This window comes from Sparus aurata, chromosome 9 (genome assembly GCF_900880675.1).
Source record: "Sparus aurata chromosome 9, fSpaAur1.1, whole genome shotgun sequence".
Classification (NCBI taxonomy): Eukaryota; Metazoa; Chordata; class Actinopteri; order Spariformes; family Sparidae; genus Sparus; species Sparus aurata.
Window position 1 is genome coordinate 9,156,841 of NC_044195.1, and position 17,920 is coordinate 9,174,760.

The following is a 17,920-nucleotide window of genomic DNA, read 5'->3' on the forward strand; positions in this document are numbered from 1 at the left end:
ACAATAACTTAACTCAGCTGGTTCAATGACCAATCAATCAATCAATCAATCAATCAATCAATCAATACCTTTATTTGTCCCCAGTGGAGCAATTTGTGAAACGAATTGCCCCACTGGGGACAAATAAAGGTATTGATTGATTGGTTATACAGCCAGTGTTGGGTCTAATGCTTTTATGTGATATTTGGATATTTATCCAGGACACACAAATCCTGACTTGACCCTAGTGTAAATATGCGTTTGCCTGGATTACATAACCCACTGGCTGCACGTTGAGGTTGTCGGGTTGAACCCTGGCGGGTACCAGCGCTGTAATCCCACAATGCAGAGCGCATGGCGCGTCATTGGAGAGGGACGATGATGGCGGCGGTCGGTGCACCAGAAGTGATCACACAGCTGGAAAGCGCTGCCAAAGTTTTAATGGTGAGAAATTCCACGTTGTTTTGTAGCCGTGAGGAGGGCGACACGTATCTGTTAACTTTGCCTCGGGTGGGGTTTGGTGGTTGGAGATTCCCGCGGTTGTTTGCTTCTTCCCGGTTTTTGTTGTTAATGTGTTCAGTTTTCACCGGAGGAGCGCTGTGAGAGCGATGCGTGGCGCCCTCCCTTACATTACCTTACCCAGGCTCTCTCCATCCCGTCCAAATCCGCTCACTGTCGGTAACATTCCCCGTGTCTTCATTTCCGTCCTTCCCCTCATGAACCACCGCCACCACCCTCGTATATAACCCCGGGTCTGGACTCTTTCCAGCGCGGCTCAGTTGTCTAGAAACTTCAGCGGCTCGTGTCGCGGTGCTCTCAGCCGTTAACGTTCCATCAAGTTGTGCTGCCCTCAGCGGGGCAGCTGGAGCATCTCGCTGCTGTTGGTTTCTCATGTACACGCTGTTGAGCCACTCGGTCTGTAGCTTTAGCTTCTCCTGCACCTCCTAAAATACTCATTTACAGCCAGCGTTTACCTCTTGGCCCTGTCTCAGCACCCTCCAGCTTGCTCTGGTATAAAACATGGTGAAAACACACAAGCTAGGAGCAAGTGGCTAACCATGTGCATGTCAGCAGTCTGTGAGAGAAATATCAGCTAGCTAGAGCCTGATACTGCTTTCTGCCATTTTGCTTCCCCTTGTTATGGTTTCTAAACTAGACGTAATGGACTCTGTTGTCCTGTTCAGCTGTGATACTAAGGTATTAGTCTCTTCACGTGAACACTACAGCAGCCATACATCTGCTTCACCCCCACATTCACTCAGCAGGTGTCCTCTGCCTGGATGTTAACTGTGTCTAGCATTGTGGGTGTGAATGTGTACAGTGTGTCAGACTAACCATGGCTGTAACAACAAGCTGCACCATGTTTTAACACTCAATAATGGCTAAATATAAAACACATTCATGCAGTTGTCAGTCTGACATCATGTCTGTTTCAGGTTGATTATTACATGATAACACACAGCTTTTGATTTCGGTAATCTACTTTGACAGACAGCCACTTGAAAAAACTTCAACTCTGTTGTTTCCCTCAGAATCTCAGATCAGATATTGTACTCATTCAGACCCTGTACTAACTCTTTCCCTTTTTTAGATTGTTTTGTATTAGGGGGTTGACCAATATGACTTTTCCAGGGCTTATTTGATTGTTAGATTGTATTTTTACTGTAAATGAATGTCTGTTTTCAGTCTTTACTATGTGTCAAAATTAGAAAAAAACAGTTTAAACAATTTAGTCAAGTTTTCAGCTATTTAATTTGAGTTTTTCTGCTACTTTATACTTCCTCTCCCCTCGATTCATTGATACATTTAGTTTCTCGTTACTTTGCAGTTTTGTATTATTAAGTGTTTATTGGCAGTTCATTGTGAAGTGTTACCAATCAGATATTACTTTAGATGACACATTGTGTTAGAGGATACTGCATCAGCCAAAGTAGCATATTTTTAAATCTGATTATTTTATCAGCAATCTGACAGAAAACTCATGGACACTGATAATTGGAAAAATGCTGAATATCTGTCCTGATAATCAGCCACGCCAATAATGTAGTGACACTTAAAAATAAGTGTAGTGACCAAGATTACTTTAATCCCAGCTGAAATCGAACAGCTGTACATGGCATGTGTTACTCAGTCACAAGGGCGCCACAGAAAGTTGAATTTCAATCAGTGCATTTAAAAAGAACCTTCTTTGCTCTCCTGCTGTATTCAGTCATTCTGACTTTATAATATGCTATATATATATATATATATATCTCATATTATAAAATTGTCAGGATGATTTTATACTGGTGTCCTTAAGATCCAGTTTGACTTTTTTATATAGTCCATTGTGTTTACATTAGCTAACCTCTATACAGGGCTCAAAGTTAGCTTCAGCCACTAGTCCTGGGCAATGTGCAAAATTTTATTTCACCCAAGTACCATGATAGACCATATCAGCGTCCTATGGCATGGACAACATGTAGCCTCATTTGGATCCCACTTTTCCCACTTTAAACTGGAAATATTGTAAAACTGGTCAGCTGGTGTTCTCCTTATGAATCAAGCTTGTGTGGTACAGAGCTGCATGCATGGTGCTACATCAGGCCAGTTAACCTATAGTAACCTCCTCCAAAAAAGTTTGCACCTTTTTTGTACCCAGTGTAGAAATGTGTATTATTCCTTAAGGCTCTTATTCATACAAACTGTAGTTTAACATGATATTGTTAACATGTTGAAAATATGAGGTACAGTCTCAGATAAATACTTTTTTTATTGGTCTTGTGATAGGCTAGTAATTGTATTTATTAGAGAAATCATTGCAAAATAACATTAAATTCTGACGTTTCAAATTCTCACATGGTTAAAATTAATTCCCCTTTCAAATTTCAACCAGCATGCTCTCAGTTGTCTAGCCTTTTTTGTATTTTATATTTATGGCTCATTAGCCCAGCCTTTATTAGCCTAGCTTGTCTAGTTCTTGGAGCTGCATGGTACAGTGAAAAAAAAAAGTTATTGTGATCATTTTGACAAATATTACGATATAATTCATCACAACTTTCACTTTCACTGAAAAAAACTATTAAAGTCTTGATGATATGACTTATGTTGTGGTCTGTACAATCCTAAGAAAAAAAATTGGATGCATGGCATCTCTACATCACCAAAGTACCTCTTTATAATGCCGTTTGTCACACATTTGAACTTTATCAAAAAATTGCTGCTATTAGAATTAGAGGATTTTAGAGCAATAGGAAGAGAGCCTGGTTGTAAGTTCACTGTGAAGGTGTTCAGGACAGTGTAGAAAGAAACCAACAACAACCAAAACATTCCAGTGGTTCCCCAGACTGGCTTGGAACATTTTGTATAAGAAGTTTTGGTTGACTCTGTTGTGAGTAAAATGACCCGTTTGTTTATGAAAATGTGCACCGTGTTTGACTGTGTAGGTTAAATGCCTGATTCTACTAAGTTAATACTGTCAACACTATTGGATATGCTAGTTCCAAAATTTGAGGTGAACCTCAATATTATCGTTGCCAAACATCAGAATGAGCTGTAGTTATTCCTCATTGTGATAAACAGCAGTGGATCAGAACATAGAATAAAACGATTTACCTTTTCTATGTCAACCCACAATGAACTCCTAAAGGACTGATGTTTGCACATTGGATCAATGCAGTTGCCCTTTAGAGGGGATGTATTAATTGATTTTCTCTCTTTTTTTTGGCCACTTTGAGGCACCCACAACATTGACATACTCTCACCATGCAGGGTTCTCCCCAGAAATCCTTAGTATAGCGGCGCACCGTCTGTCCGGGGGGGGCGGGGATTTGTGTGTCCTGGATAAATATCCAAATATCACATAAAAGCATTAGACCCAACACTGGCTGTATAACCAATCAATCAATACCTTTATTTGTCAACCGGGGGACGGCGGACGGACGGACGGACGGACGGACGCTCGACACTGTCACGCGCGGAGTATAGCGGCGCTGACCGAGCGGTATAGCGGCGCAGCGCCGCTGTTCCACCGTCTGGGGAGAACCCTGCCATGTGAAATAGGGCTGTCATGACATCGGATTTTCACTACATTATTGTCTTGGCCAATTAAATTCACATTAACAAGACTATTATGACATACATTGTTTGTTTTTTTTAAATGTTGGCACTCAAATCTGTCATTTACATGGTTTACTGTGTTTTATCCGTCTTTTGGTGAATAAAATAGCCTCAAAATAAAAGTGTGAGGAGGAGGAGAGAGAGAGTCTATAAACATAACTGTTGAAAATAAATTTACAAAAAGAATATTTACTATCCACCAGCTCAGTTACTCGAGAAAATGCTACCAGAATAACTCTGATCCCTGCTGATCATAACAAACAAAAGATGCACTAGGCCAGTCACTGGGTTATTCGTACAATATTATCATATTTGTATTATAAACACAGTATCGGCATTGAATTTTTTAATATCACGTTTATTGCGAATATCGTGATATTGCAATACCCTGACATAAAAAGTTAACTGAAGTAAACTATAGTTAATTAACAGTTAATAAAAGTTTATTGCAAACAGAAAACAGTTGATGTTTGAACACCCAGCAAGCACAGAGCCGCACTCCTGAACTACAGTGCATTCAGACAGTATTCAGATGCCTTCACTTTTTTCACATTTTGTTATGATGCAGATATGTAGATAAGTGTCACTATATCCGTTATGTCTTAGCTGAACACTTTTGTTCAGCCACAACAGAGAGCTGTAGATGAGTGTGACGAGATTGAACAGAAACGGTTAAATGGTGGGCTGTCAAGTCAAAACAGTTAGGTCATAAATCTTTTGGTTTGTCACCAAAAGCAACACCTATTGACGTGTTTAACATTACACATTTTAATTTTTTCTATTTCTATTGTTTATTATTTAGTATTATTTGTCATATTGTGTCTGCCATCTCATCACAGTATATTGTGTGTGTGTGTGTTTGTGTGTGTGTGTGTGTGTGTGTGTGTGTGTGTGTGTGTGTGTGTGTGTGTGTGTGTGTGTGTGTGTGTGTGTGTGTGTGTGTGTGTGTGTGTGTGTGTGTGTGTGTGTGTGTGTGTGTGTGGATAAAAGGGTCTTTCTTTCTGTGCTGCCTTCAGCCGCAGAGCTGCTTTTACTGCAATTAGGCCTGGAATGTGACTTTCTTGCAGAGCTGTATCATGGCGACACTCCTCAATAAAAGTGTGTGTTTGTGTGTGTGTGTACACATGTTGTGCTTTCTCACTTGTACTCAGTGTATTTTAAGCTGTAATGCCTTTATTGTTGTTCAGGCGGGTTAACTTAGATGTTCTTGGTATTTCTGATGTAAAGTCGAGTACAATATTAATATCAGGGTGTTTGACAGTTACAGTGCTCGTATAGTACTCATTCTATGGTGGGCTCTAAACATGTACTGTGCTCGTATACTCTACAGTTTCTAATCTTAGCAAACCACTTACAGTGCCTCCTCTCCTGGGTGCAAATCTGTCCAGCTGCAATGTTGGCTGTCAGTTAGTCAAAACAAAGTGCACATTGTAGCATTTTTTGTTGTTTTGTTAATGTAGCAGCAATTTCAATATGAAGGATATCATCTGAATTTCTTGATTTGACAAAATTAAGTGCATTTTGAACAGTGCTGGTGACACCTAAGACATATCGATATATTTTGTCTTAAAATGTGACTGCTACTGAAAAGCAGTCGTATTAAAACCTTTTGAATATTTTAAGGCATGTTGTTGTTACTCCATGAGATTATGTAGCTAAACCTGCATCTTTGAGAAACCCATCATTTTGGAGAAAATCTCCAAGAAAACACAACACTCAGTGAATCCTTCTTTTCCTCTGTAGTTGATGTTGGCAGTAAAATCTATAAATGTATGCCACATGTACAGTGTTTACACTAGACACGTGCACATTTTAAAGCATATGATAATAGTCATGCTTCTATCAGGGTCTGTAGCACGGTGCGAACAAGTTTTGCCACCCATTTTCATCTCTCATTGACTTAAGCATAATCCACCAAACAGCATCTTTGAAAGCACAAATATAAACTTGAATTAGGTGTCTTTTGAAGTGTGGGAACTCAGTTTTACTATATTTTGTATAGTGAAGAACTAAGCCTTATCTATCTATGCTAATGGTTTGTGTGTGTGTTGTTTTTTTTTTTACAGGCACCGCCGTCCATGGTCAGCACAGAACAGAGGCAGCATGCTGAACACATATTCCTCTCCTTCAGGAAATCCAAATCCCCTTTTGCCATCTGCAAGCACATCTTAGGTAACTCTTGACTTCAGCATTTAGCCTGTGCAGCTTATTTTACCTATTTGGTTGTATTTGAGGTTGGTGATTTGGCCTTAAAACAATATCATGACTTGTTAATCACAATCCACAATTTGATTTGCAATCGTTTTTTTTGCAATGCCCTGAAGACTATAGACACACTTTGAATAGCCTGTGAATTGCTCCAACACAATGATGGTTATTTTTTTTTGGCACAAGCTCCTCATCTGCGATGTCTGTATCTTCAATTCACACTGCAATGTTTACAATACATCAATGAGGTTATGCGAAGTTTGGAGACGGAAGTAAGAGGACATTAAAGAAGTAAAAAATTGTCTGGACCTGATCTCAGCTGGTTTCTGGTGAGGGATGGGGCACACCCTGTACAGGTTGCCAGTCTGTCACGGGGCTTACAAAGACACAGACAACCATTCATGCTGACACCCACACCTGGGGCAATCTAGGATTGGATCTGTTAAAACAGTAAACAGCACTTTTTTTTTTTCAATGACTAGTTGGTAAAGAATGCAGGTTACTGTTAAAGTGGGATTACTGCCAAGCATGTAAAGTCCTTCATTGTGCCATTACATTTAAACTGTATTTCATAGTATTCACATTAACATAGTGTTCAGGCAAATTGTACTGGCTCACAAAGAAACCGGCAGTTTATTTTCAACCATGACTTCTCTTGTTTCCCACTATATCTTTTTTCATCCTTATATCTCTCTTCTCTTACCTCCATTCTTTCCTCTCCAGAGACCAGTAAGGTGGACTATGTGCTGTTCCAGGCAGCCACAGCCGTCATGGAGGCGGTGGTGCGGGAGTGGATCCTGCTGGAAAAGACCAGCATCGAGTCACTGCGGGCATTTCTCCTCACCTACGTCTTACAGAGACCCAAGTAAGAGAGAAGGAGTGAGGCATAATTAAACCTGTGTGTTTCTTCTCGAGGTATTGGTGAGTGGTAGGATCCACAAGAACATCGATTGACCTCACCTCCTGTTACAAAAGTGTAAAGCACAAAAAATTGATTGTGTAACTATGTAATTCAGGAGCCATTAATGTTTATCAGTAAAAGTTTTAAATCCCCCAGATATATTATGGTCTTTTAGATGAGCCAAATATACAAAATATAACAGATATAAACCAAGCATGTACTGTAAGCAGTAGTTCATTTGTTTGGTTGATTATTAGTGCAAGTAAAGTTGATGCCATTTCAGATTGTTTTTATCTTAATAACTAGATTACTGAAATGATCTGTAGTTATTTTCTTAAATTGAATAGCATTTTTTTTTTTACACAATTTGATCTAATAACGCATGGTTTTAGGTATAATAAGTCGGACAGTGGAATCAGATACGTTGAATGTCTTTGTCGATGTTCATAATCTCTTGTTTCTTCATTCCTGTGTCCACTGGTATAAACAGAAGAGAAGAAGAGCACACATTAATTTGCTATGTGTATAAGTTACAGAACCTGGAATCCACCAAGGTCTCTGACCTGCTGCAGTGACAGCTTACCAAAACCATGTTCAACAAACAAGCTTGAAGGATGTCTGTTTGCTTTTTTTTGATTAGACAGTGGGATGCAGGCCAAAAAAAAATAAGCTGCAGCCATGATTGAAATCTCAGACACTTCTGTTTCACTTTTGTATATGTTGCTGTTGTTAGTCCCTGCTGATCAGTTAACCTCATGTCTGTTTTACTTCCTGTAAGTAACTCTGGATCTCTGTTTCCTCCAGCCTGCAGAAGTATGTCCGTGAGCAGATCCTGTTGGCCGTGGCGGTCATCGTGAAGAGGGGCTCTCTAGACAAAAGTATCAACTGTAAAAGCATCTTTCATGAGGTTGGACAGCTCATCAGCAGCGGGAACCCCACCGTGGTGAGAATGACATGCAGATGTATCTATACGTTATGTATTTCAATCCATGAATCCTAATCACAATCAGCAAATTACTGATCATTGTTCATGACTAGTCACAAAAATTATCATTCTGATCAATAGCCAGTGGAGGAGAGGGGTGAATACGTCCTGAATGAGGAAAACAGGTGACATTGTCTGCAGCGATCCTCCAGCATCAGAAACCATATGTGTGTCTCTACATTAACATGCACATTTGCACACGGGGAACAGCAGATAAACTTAATTATTTAAAACTCTTGACTAGCCCGCAGGATCGGTTAGTATTTCATGTAAATTTGTGTCCAAAGGTCACACTCAGTCCAGATTCAGACAGTAAATTAGTTTGCCATGAAACAGCTGTCCTGAGATTCTATCTAAAGTATCTATTTCAGAAGCTAAAAGTGCGATTATGTTTCCTCTGGAGATTTTCCTTTTCAGCTGATTAAATGTGTCACAACATTTGTTACAGTGACATTGTGTTCATTGAAATGTAGAAATTAACTGAATGCATCCTCTCTGATCATAAAATCAGAGTGGACGTGTTGTGAACCTGCCTATGTAGGTGCATCTTACTTTAAAAAAAGCAGGAAACAGACTGTGCCTTTGACATAAGACCAGATTCTTGTTGGTCTATGGCGCTTCGCTTTCTGCTGCCTCAATATATCTGCAATCAGTGTGCCTGACCCCACACCTCACTTTAGGATTCACATGCCCAGATCGCTCATGTGGCTGCAAGTACATTTGCTATTTACACAACATTTGTGCTGGACATGAAAACAAGAAATGCATCAGTTATGACATTTGCGCTGTCCTGTGTGCCGCTTTGCACCAGGCGCAAGATGGATAAAGAAGCTCAGCAGAATAGACAGTTTCTTCTGTTTTAACTGCATGAGGACAGATAAGTGGTTGAATGCATTCTTAGTAGCTGTAACAAACATGGTTCAAACATTGAGTTTTGACAGTTTAATGGTATTACTGGTATAACTTTTTTGTGACTCTTGCAGTAAACTGTCTTACATCCAAACCAAAGACGGCCAGTGTCATTGATCAAGTCAAGGTTTTGTGTTTTGTCTTTTTTCCTCAGTAAACTGTACTGTTCAGTTTATACTGTAGAAATAAACAGACTCAAAACAGACACCCAAGATCCAGTCGTGGATTAATAGTAAAAGTTGTGCAGTGTATTTCAGACACACGTAAAGCATGAGATAGAACTGGGTTAAAACGTTGTTATTTATTGTATTTTTGACTTGATGAACCACATTTGTGTCCTGGTTACAAACTTCCTGCATAGAAATCTGGCTCACACTACAGACAGCTCATTGTGAAAATAAAGAATAGGACAAAAGCCATTTTGGAAAAAGCTCTGGGCACGTTAAAAGAAGAAAGTGTAATAGTGAGTGCCTGTCTTCATTGCTAATGCACAAATCGATTTTGTGTATCAATATTGTTAAAGGGCATTTTTTCATTATAACCTAATATGCTGTGAACTGTTTAGATGACCTTCTGGAAAAAAAGATTAAGTCAAATCTGAAGATACAATATTTTAGATAGGCTGTGGATGACTTGAGACACACTTAAGAAGCTAAATATTTGTAAAATTGGCTTGACTTTGTCTCAGTGCTCCTCTTTATAATACAGAGGAGCACTGAGACAAACACTTGTCTTAAACCAGTAGGTGGCACTATTTCTTTAGATTCCCAAACCAAACACTGAACCGCGGAAGGGCAACTGTGTACCATGGTGGCCTAAAAGAACAAGTTAAATCTTAAACAGAGACTACAGCAGGTTTAACTCACTGATGAGGAAACTACTTGACACATTTCCTGTAAAAATGCTATGCATTCATGTTTTAAAAAATATTTTGAAATTCATCAGTTAACATGAGTTAGCTGGTCAAGACGGATGTTGGCCTTTAATATTCTTAGGAGAAAAACTTGAGAATGGGCTGTAGTAAGCGAAGAAGGCTCATTCTGTCCATTGTATCGGTAAAATGAATTGGTTGAGTCATTAATCATTTATCAAACTAAAAATATCAAATTCATTATCAATTTTTATCCTTTATCCTTCGGGAACAACTGTGTTGTTGTTTCAACCGTCTAGTTATCTGAGAATTAATTTTATCATAATTTATCATTTGATAACCCATGATGTGTACACCGTCATACCACTGATCGCTTATCCATCCATCAATCCATCCATAGGCCATAAGAGTTGTCATTCTTATGTACCAGAACAGAAATATTTATACTTTCTCTGTATTTCACATTACATGCCAACAATATGAAGTACACAGTATACCCTGTTGCACTTTTGCAGTAAGTGTTCAAAGAAGATCAACATGCTTTACTGTTTTATACAGTAAACAATGTGACTAGTTTCACTGTGACTTCAGAACGTCACAACCATGTAATCCTCACAAAAGAGAACAGTGTTGTTGTAAAGATTTCATACTTATTTTGTTTTCTAACATCTTCACTGAGCTGTCTCACCACTAACCACAGCTTGCTATAATGGTTTGCAGCTGTGAGCATTTCCTTTGTGCATTGCATTGTACATCAACATCACACTCAAAAATCAAGCTGCACACTCGTTGTTTTAGTTTACATAATTTTGTTATTTTTCCAGTGTATCACTGACACATTCAGAACTCTCTTGGATTAAGTGTGTAGTGTTAAATTTGTGTACCAGTCTCTCCTTGGAAGCACATTCAGACTCCCTCTTCGGATCTGTAGTCTTCTTTGACCTCAGTATTACTTTTTGTGTAACATTTGACTTGTGCGATCACACAACTCTCTCTTCTTAGCAAACACTGGCCTGCTCCATCCTCACCGCCCTGCTCAGTGAGTTCTCCAGCTCCAGTAAGACCAGCAGCATCGGCCTCAGCATGGAGTTTCACGGCAGCTGCAAGCGTGTGTTCCAGGTTTGTTCCCCACCTCTCCACCTATTCTGTGTCTTCATAAAGCAGCGATTATTATTCTCCATTATTTTTTTCTGATGAACTCACAGTTAACTGCTTTTTCTATCATGCATTACTTTTTCTTTCGAAATTCATTAATCTTTCTCTTGTTTTTGAATCTCTCCGTCGCTTACAGGAGGAGGGCCTGCGTCAGATCTTTATGTTGACCATGGAGGTGCTGCAGGAGTTCAGCCGCAGAGAAAACCTAAATGCGCAGATGTCGTCTGTCTTCCAGCGCTACTTGACTCTGGCCAACCAGGTCCTCAGCTGGAACTTCCTGCCGCCAAATCATATCCTTTCTTCGTCAGAGGCTGAGAGGGATTAAGACACCTGGTGAGGTTAGGACAATGAATTTGACTATTTCTCCATTGACACATGATTGGATAAATTCTGGAGAGGGTCAGTCCTAGTAACCAACATGACTACACACATGGAATATTTAATAGTTAGTTGAGGACAGAATAAAATTTAGACAATCCCGCTGGTCTTTTATGTGTAGTTTTATCTATCACTTGTATTGTTTTGGGATTTTAATGAGCATTTATTTGCTGAAATCTGGCACCATGACTTTGTAACAATCAACGTTCCAGCGGAATTCAGTTGTATAAGAAAACCAAAGCAGTTTAGTTTTCATGTTAATTTCACTATTTTCCCCAGACATATTATCTAAACAACTTAGTTTGAACTTAATAAAAGTTAAATTATGAAGTTGTGTCCGCACTATTGGACCTTTTTCATTGTTTAACTTTGAAGTAAAGTAAAAAAATAAATAAAGCTAACATTTTCTTTGTAATGTTGAGAGAGAGATGTATCATCCCATCTCCTCTGTTGCTTAGCTCAATGGCCCCGATGAAATCATGCTGGTTGGTAAAGCATCTGTCACTGTTGCTGGTCAAAAGTAAAAAGTAAGGTTGTAAGAAGGTTATGGAAATTAAACTAGGTATGTCAGATAATTCTGTTTTCTACCCTTTAAAACATCTGCAGAGCTGTTAGTTTTATTACAGGTTTGAAGAAGAGGGTCATGTTGGGGTTATAAATGAAAGTCATTAGAATGTCTTCACACAGTGTGTCGATCTCTTATATACTCATTTTTGTGACGATAGATGAGTTTTTAGATGAGTGTATATAAGTATGCAATGTCCCTATACAGGCTAATTCACTGTGCTTGTGTTTGTGTGTGGCACTACAAATATGTGAAACCCAGGAATGCATGTCTGCCCATCAGTTTGCTTTATAGTTATCTCTTGTGCACACGTACATATTGTCTCTGCAGTTGGCCGCATTGTTGAGCGAACTTGGGTCTTTGTGTGTGTGTGTCTGTGTGTTTGTGCATGCACGGTCGGGCTCATTACAGCCTAAATCCCAACCAGCCTGGCATCCTCTCTGCTGGTCTGGGGGGATCTGGAGTGGCGCTTGCTGCCAGCCAGGGCCATGTATCACTTTCAAAGAGGTGTCTGTGGGTCCATCTCCGTATCATTCCAGCGGCCCACCACCCCCGCCTTGGCTTGTTGAGGCTCCCCTTGGTATGCCTGGCACGCTCAGTTTGATATGTGTGTGTGTTCTCAAGGATGCACTTTGAAGTCCCCTGTATGTGTGCGTGTGTGTGTGTGTGTGTGTGTGTGTGTGTGTTCTTAAAGGCACATTTTTCAGAAAGTCCTCTGTGTTAGTATAAGTTTTTATACAGTTTAATTTTTGTCCGGTGTATATGAAGCTAAGAAAACACTAAGTAACTGAATATTAAATTCAGTTAGTGAAAGGATTTTTTCTGTATTGATTAGGTTGTTTTAATAGCACATACAATGAGATGATTATGGTTGCATGAAGCAGGAAAGTATAGAACTTTGTCACAGGATATTTTGCTGTACCATTTACACTGTACAGCTGTAACTTTCAGTGTGTATTAAGCCATTGTGAGCATTGATTAAATAACACAGTGAGCAGGACTGCTTTGAATGGAAGATGGTTGGCATCAACCGTCCCTCAATGCCCGTCCATTCTTCAGTGTATTAAGAGGAGGTTAGTGTAATATAAACTGTCTCTCTGAATGCTAGTTCAGCCCCCTTAACATTCATTTTCTTTTAACTAGATGTTAGACTGTCACTCACAGAAGGGCTGGGAAAAATGGCTGTAGAACAATATTGCGATATTTGTAGGCCATATCACTTTTGCTAGGACTGTGCACAAAATCAAATATCAAGTCATTATCAATACTATGACTATTGCTTTCACAAAATACAAACACAATGAGGTTTTTGATCAACAATCATCAGTAATGTGGACATAATGACTAAGTAGGTGAAGAACAAGTTGAACAGTCTGGTACGTTCAGAAAAGACATCACTTTACTGTAAGGCAGCCTTTAAAACCAGGAAAAGATTAAATTTATGTTATTTATCACCAAATGAAGATATTCAAAATTTAACACCATATATAGTCTTGTTGCCCAGCTCTGACTATTATGCTGTTCACCTTACCTTGAATGTAAATACATTTTACTTCTGTATTTAAAATGTTTTGATTTTCAAACTGGCTGTCTGCAACATGAAGTCCCCTTTAAAAAATCACTGAGTTTCTGTAATTGATTGTAAAGCAAAGATAGCTGGATTGTTGATAGATGAAATAAGGTCTCCCAGTTGCACTAGTTGCATGTAAATAGAGCTGTAGATCTCTGCTTTCTTCTTGTTGAGTTGTCAAAAATGTTGAATGGATGTCTCAGGCCATAGAAATAGCACAAGAATTCTCATATCAAGAGGCATTCTCCTTGAAACTCTGTGCATGTGAGTGTGTGTAAACCTACAAGTGTGTTGGCTGTTGTTGAAAAGGAGAACAGATTGATGAAGAGCATCGGGAGGCCTGAACGAGTGCGGCCGCCTGTCTGCAAGTGTCACAGCACGCTTCTGCCTGTGTGATGCGTTGCAAATGTCCAGTTTGCCAGTGTGGGTATCAGGGGGCCTCTCCTTAATTGCATGGCTGACAGCCACCGCCTTTCAAACACGAATACACACACTCCTTGACCGGCTCAAAGACCCTTTTTAAAAAGCCTCCCTCCCTTTAACGAACCGAGCGGCATGCATGTCATCTGTCCTCGCCGTCGTCTGAACCTCCCGGCCCTTCAGCTCCGGTGTCATCTGTTGGAGGCACGCTCCCCGGGCGTCGGTACGACACTGTGTCACTCCACACAGGGCTTGACTCAGGCCAGGGTCGCGGTCAGGCCTCCAGGCTGCGACAGCAGTCAGGTGCTGTAAATGGCTGTCCGAGCTGACAGATAGATCACCCTCCGTCCCTGCCGCCTCCAATCAGCTGAATCAGTCTGCATATCTGGGTCCTCTTGATGTAGTTAAGATGCATTTGCTATATGAGGGAATCTCTAAATTCATCTGTCGTCTGTGTTGCTCTAAAAGCCAGTGGCGCTTTGGTCCCATTTAGTTTTCCTCCATCTGTTCTTTTCTTCAATGCAGAGGAATGTCTAAATTTCACGGTGTATCAGCTCACTAAAACTCATATTAAAGCATGGCCTTCTGTACCTCTTTGACCGAGACACTTCTGTCTCTTACTTATACACTTAATCATAACAGTGGAAGACAGACCTGTTTTTTTTTGTTTGTTTGTTTGTTTTTTTTTTAGTTTGAGCTTACAATGAATTATAAATGAATTGTATTAACTTCTCTGAGCAACAATGGCCCCCAGCAGCCTTGTACAGAGATACTCTTGTGTTGAAGAGACGACTGGCATCAGTATTCTCATTAACTGTTCAGAAGTCTATTTATTGGCATTTTGGCCCTCAGGTTAAGGTTAGGATTTGGAGTGTATAAGCGGGTGCTGGATGTTTGCCTTTGCCTTGGCCCTGACCTGTATGGAGAATTTCAACTACTGCTGTCGAAACTCAGGTTGGAGGGTTGGTCAGAAGATGAGTAATATGCTGATTGACACTGTGATGGGCATGTATGTTCTGAGTCATGTGAAATTCAAAGCAGTCACTTTCCTGTTTGACTGAGTGCTTCCTTTTAAAAGTATATGGACTATATAGAGATAGAGAACAACGTTTTTGTATTGCTGCAGTGATTCAAACATTTGGTGGCGTAATTGATATATCAATGGTTAATTTAAGTGGGAAAATTAATGACAACTGCTGTCTAAACAGATGTAGGGCCAAACAGTAGAATGAAATGTGAAAGGAAAGGGAGGGGTTGGGGGCGGGGGGGTCAGTGAGGAGGTATTTCTGGACTGTTATTTCACATGGCGAGGCTGTAGGGGAGACTTAAGGCAGGATATATCACTTAAATCCTTCCACGCGCCTTAGCATAGCGATGCACTCTTCGCAAGGCCGCTGCCAGACGCTCAGCCAGTCTTCCTTTGCAGCGGGTCCATCCTGAGTCAGGATCAACCATAATGAATAGAGGATACACAAGAAGCTTGCTAATCCACAACCATCAGCCACGAAGGTCGTTCAGGCCTGCAAAATGATCAGATTGTTGAGATTATCTACTTAAAGTTGTCTATCGAATAGATCTGTGAAGTGCTGATGAAAGAGGAGCTGAGAATGTGACATTCGAAGTCTGGTTTAATTTTGTTGTAGAGAGGCCTAATAAAGTTTACCATGGGTTGCAATATTTAGCCTATTTATTAAAAATGTACACACACACTCTGCATTTGTTAACCACCAAACCGGTTGGTTGGTTTGTCAGCAGGATTACGCAAAAACTACTGCAGAGATTTCCACTAAAGCTGGGTGGGGGATGGGTCTGAGACTAGGACCTTTTTAACCTATGATGTAGATCCAGGTAAAGTGACAGATCCAGGAACTTTGTCCCACTTTCTCTATCATGACTTTTTTTGTCAATTTCTCAGGGAAACATGCATTGATCTTGTTGAAAAAAAAAATCAGGCATATTTAGGTGGCTGGTATCTGTAAGTAAGTATGCACTCTACTGCCATACTACTTAGTTTTTTTTGTTTTATTGCTGTGGCAGGCACCTACAATTGAGTATTTAAGGTGTATCAGATACCTTTCAAAGTTGCCTCTGAGTACACAAAAGAGGCAGAGGGGAAAAAATGAAAGAATTGGGAGAAACTTAAAATGAAATGGGAACTGACTACTATGCAGAAAGATGGGACATATTATATGATAATAAAGTTGACAGAATTGAAGACCGAAATAAGTCAGAATTCTAAGTAACAAGTCAAAACTCCTTATTTTTCTTGCTTGTTTTTACAGGTACCCTAATCATACTCCATAGATAAACGATTAGTGGGAGTGATGCTTTTGCATCACAATTTTAATTTTTTCTGGGGAAAGAAAGAAAAATCATGATGAGTTGGCACATTTTGGAGTCTGTATCAACCAGCCATGTTTTTTTTACATCTGGAGAACAAGACTTGTAAGTCAGGACATCTCTGCCCTGCTACAGCAATTCATTATATTCTGTTGTGTCGCAGATTTTACCTTTTGTCAACGAACTACAGCTTCATCAAATTGGATCTTACACTTCGCCATTGTCGTCATTTTAATATTTTTGATTAATTGTGCAGCCCAGATTGTTTGGGTGAAACTGACTTTTCAAATAGGACATCACAGAAAAACACAGATGGGCACAAAATTGAGCACAGAATTTTCCGAATCAAGTCAAAATTTTATTTTGATCAGCTGCCCAAACTAAAACTAAAGACAGTCCCATCAGACAGTCCCATCAGCCTCAGCTGTACTGGTAACTGCTAGTTAGAAACAGGCTAAACTAAGACACTGAACATGGTAAACATTATTCCTGCTAAATGTTAGCATGTTTGTGTTGTCATTTTGTGTGTACTGATTCTGACGTTAGCATTTATCACAATGTACAGCTATGTATAGCCTCACAGAGCTGCCAGCATGGTTGCTGACTTTTATTCTCGCTAATAGAAGGGTGGTGACAAAGAGACACAAATCAAATCTGTAAAGGCGCTGACTAAGATGTCTGAAAATCTTGTTGGAGTATAATTAATAGCTAGTCAATCTTTGTTAGCATGTGGTAACAAAACGAGCAAACCCTGAAAGATGATGAAATGAAAATGTTGTCGTTGACATATTGTTGTTTGGTTTTGTGGTGCACATAATTCATCCTCTCTTGTATATCCAGAAAGGCTCAGCCCACATTTGATGTTTTGTAGTCATGTGGTTAGTTTATGCTTAGCAACACTCACTGAATTATAGCCCATGAAGGAAAGAATGATGTTTTTTTATTACAGCTATGTTCCCCCTGACGCTTTGAAGAAGAGAGCATCCTATGATGCACAGTACCTGGGCTAAGGTTCACATGCTAGACCGTAAATTCTGGATAGCCAGGTGTCTGTCACTAAGGTGGAGCTGATAATAGTCTGCTTGCTTTGCTCACAATAAATAGAATCAGGGCAGAACATTAATCTTGAAATTCTGGTTGTTTCAGTGCCAGAGTAACTGGTGGATCAGACAAACTTACCAGCAGCAGCTTTACTGGCATTTGTCCGCTGGCGGCTGTTAATTACAGTATTACAATCAGTGTTAATGTGTCCGTCTGGCTGCGAATTTGGCAAATGCGTGTGAGAACCAGGGGTGTGTGAAAGTCTTCACTCGTGTTTAATTGAGCCTATTGCGGTCAGTACTTTGGTGTGTGTTAGGCCTGTCGATTGTGTTCCTGTGTGTGTGCCTGCTTATCTGTCAGTCCGTCTTGTCTTTCCAGTGGAAAATTGACGTGTCACATTAGTTATTCTTGAGCCTGCTGGAAGGGTTGAGATAGTAGCAGGTGATGTCTTTTAAAAACCCACCAAACCACAGCCACATGTCCTAGTCACTCCGCGCACA

The 17,920-nt window shown here is 39.9% G+C and overlaps 1 protein-coding gene across 1 annotated transcript in view; it reads left to right on the forward strand.

Moving 5' to 3' along the window:
• Positions 1–276: 276 nt before the first annotated feature.
• xpo4 (exportin 4) overlaps positions 277–17,920 on the forward strand; it is a 60,716-nt gene continuing 43,072 nt past the window's right edge. Inside the window, exons 1-6 of the mRNA XM_030428831.1 lie at positions 277–423; positions 6,144–6,249; positions 7,009–7,150; positions 7,991–8,129; positions 10,954–11,070; positions 11,243–11,396. Of these exons, the coding sequence (XP_030284691.1) occupies positions 334–423; positions 6,144–6,249; positions 7,009–7,150; positions 7,991–8,129; positions 10,954–11,070; positions 11,243–11,396 (748 nt within the window). The 5' untranslated portion in view covers positions 277–333. The remainder of the gene's footprint in view (positions 424–6,143; positions 6,250–7,008; positions 7,151–7,990; positions 8,130–10,953; positions 11,071–11,242; positions 11,397–17,920) is intronic.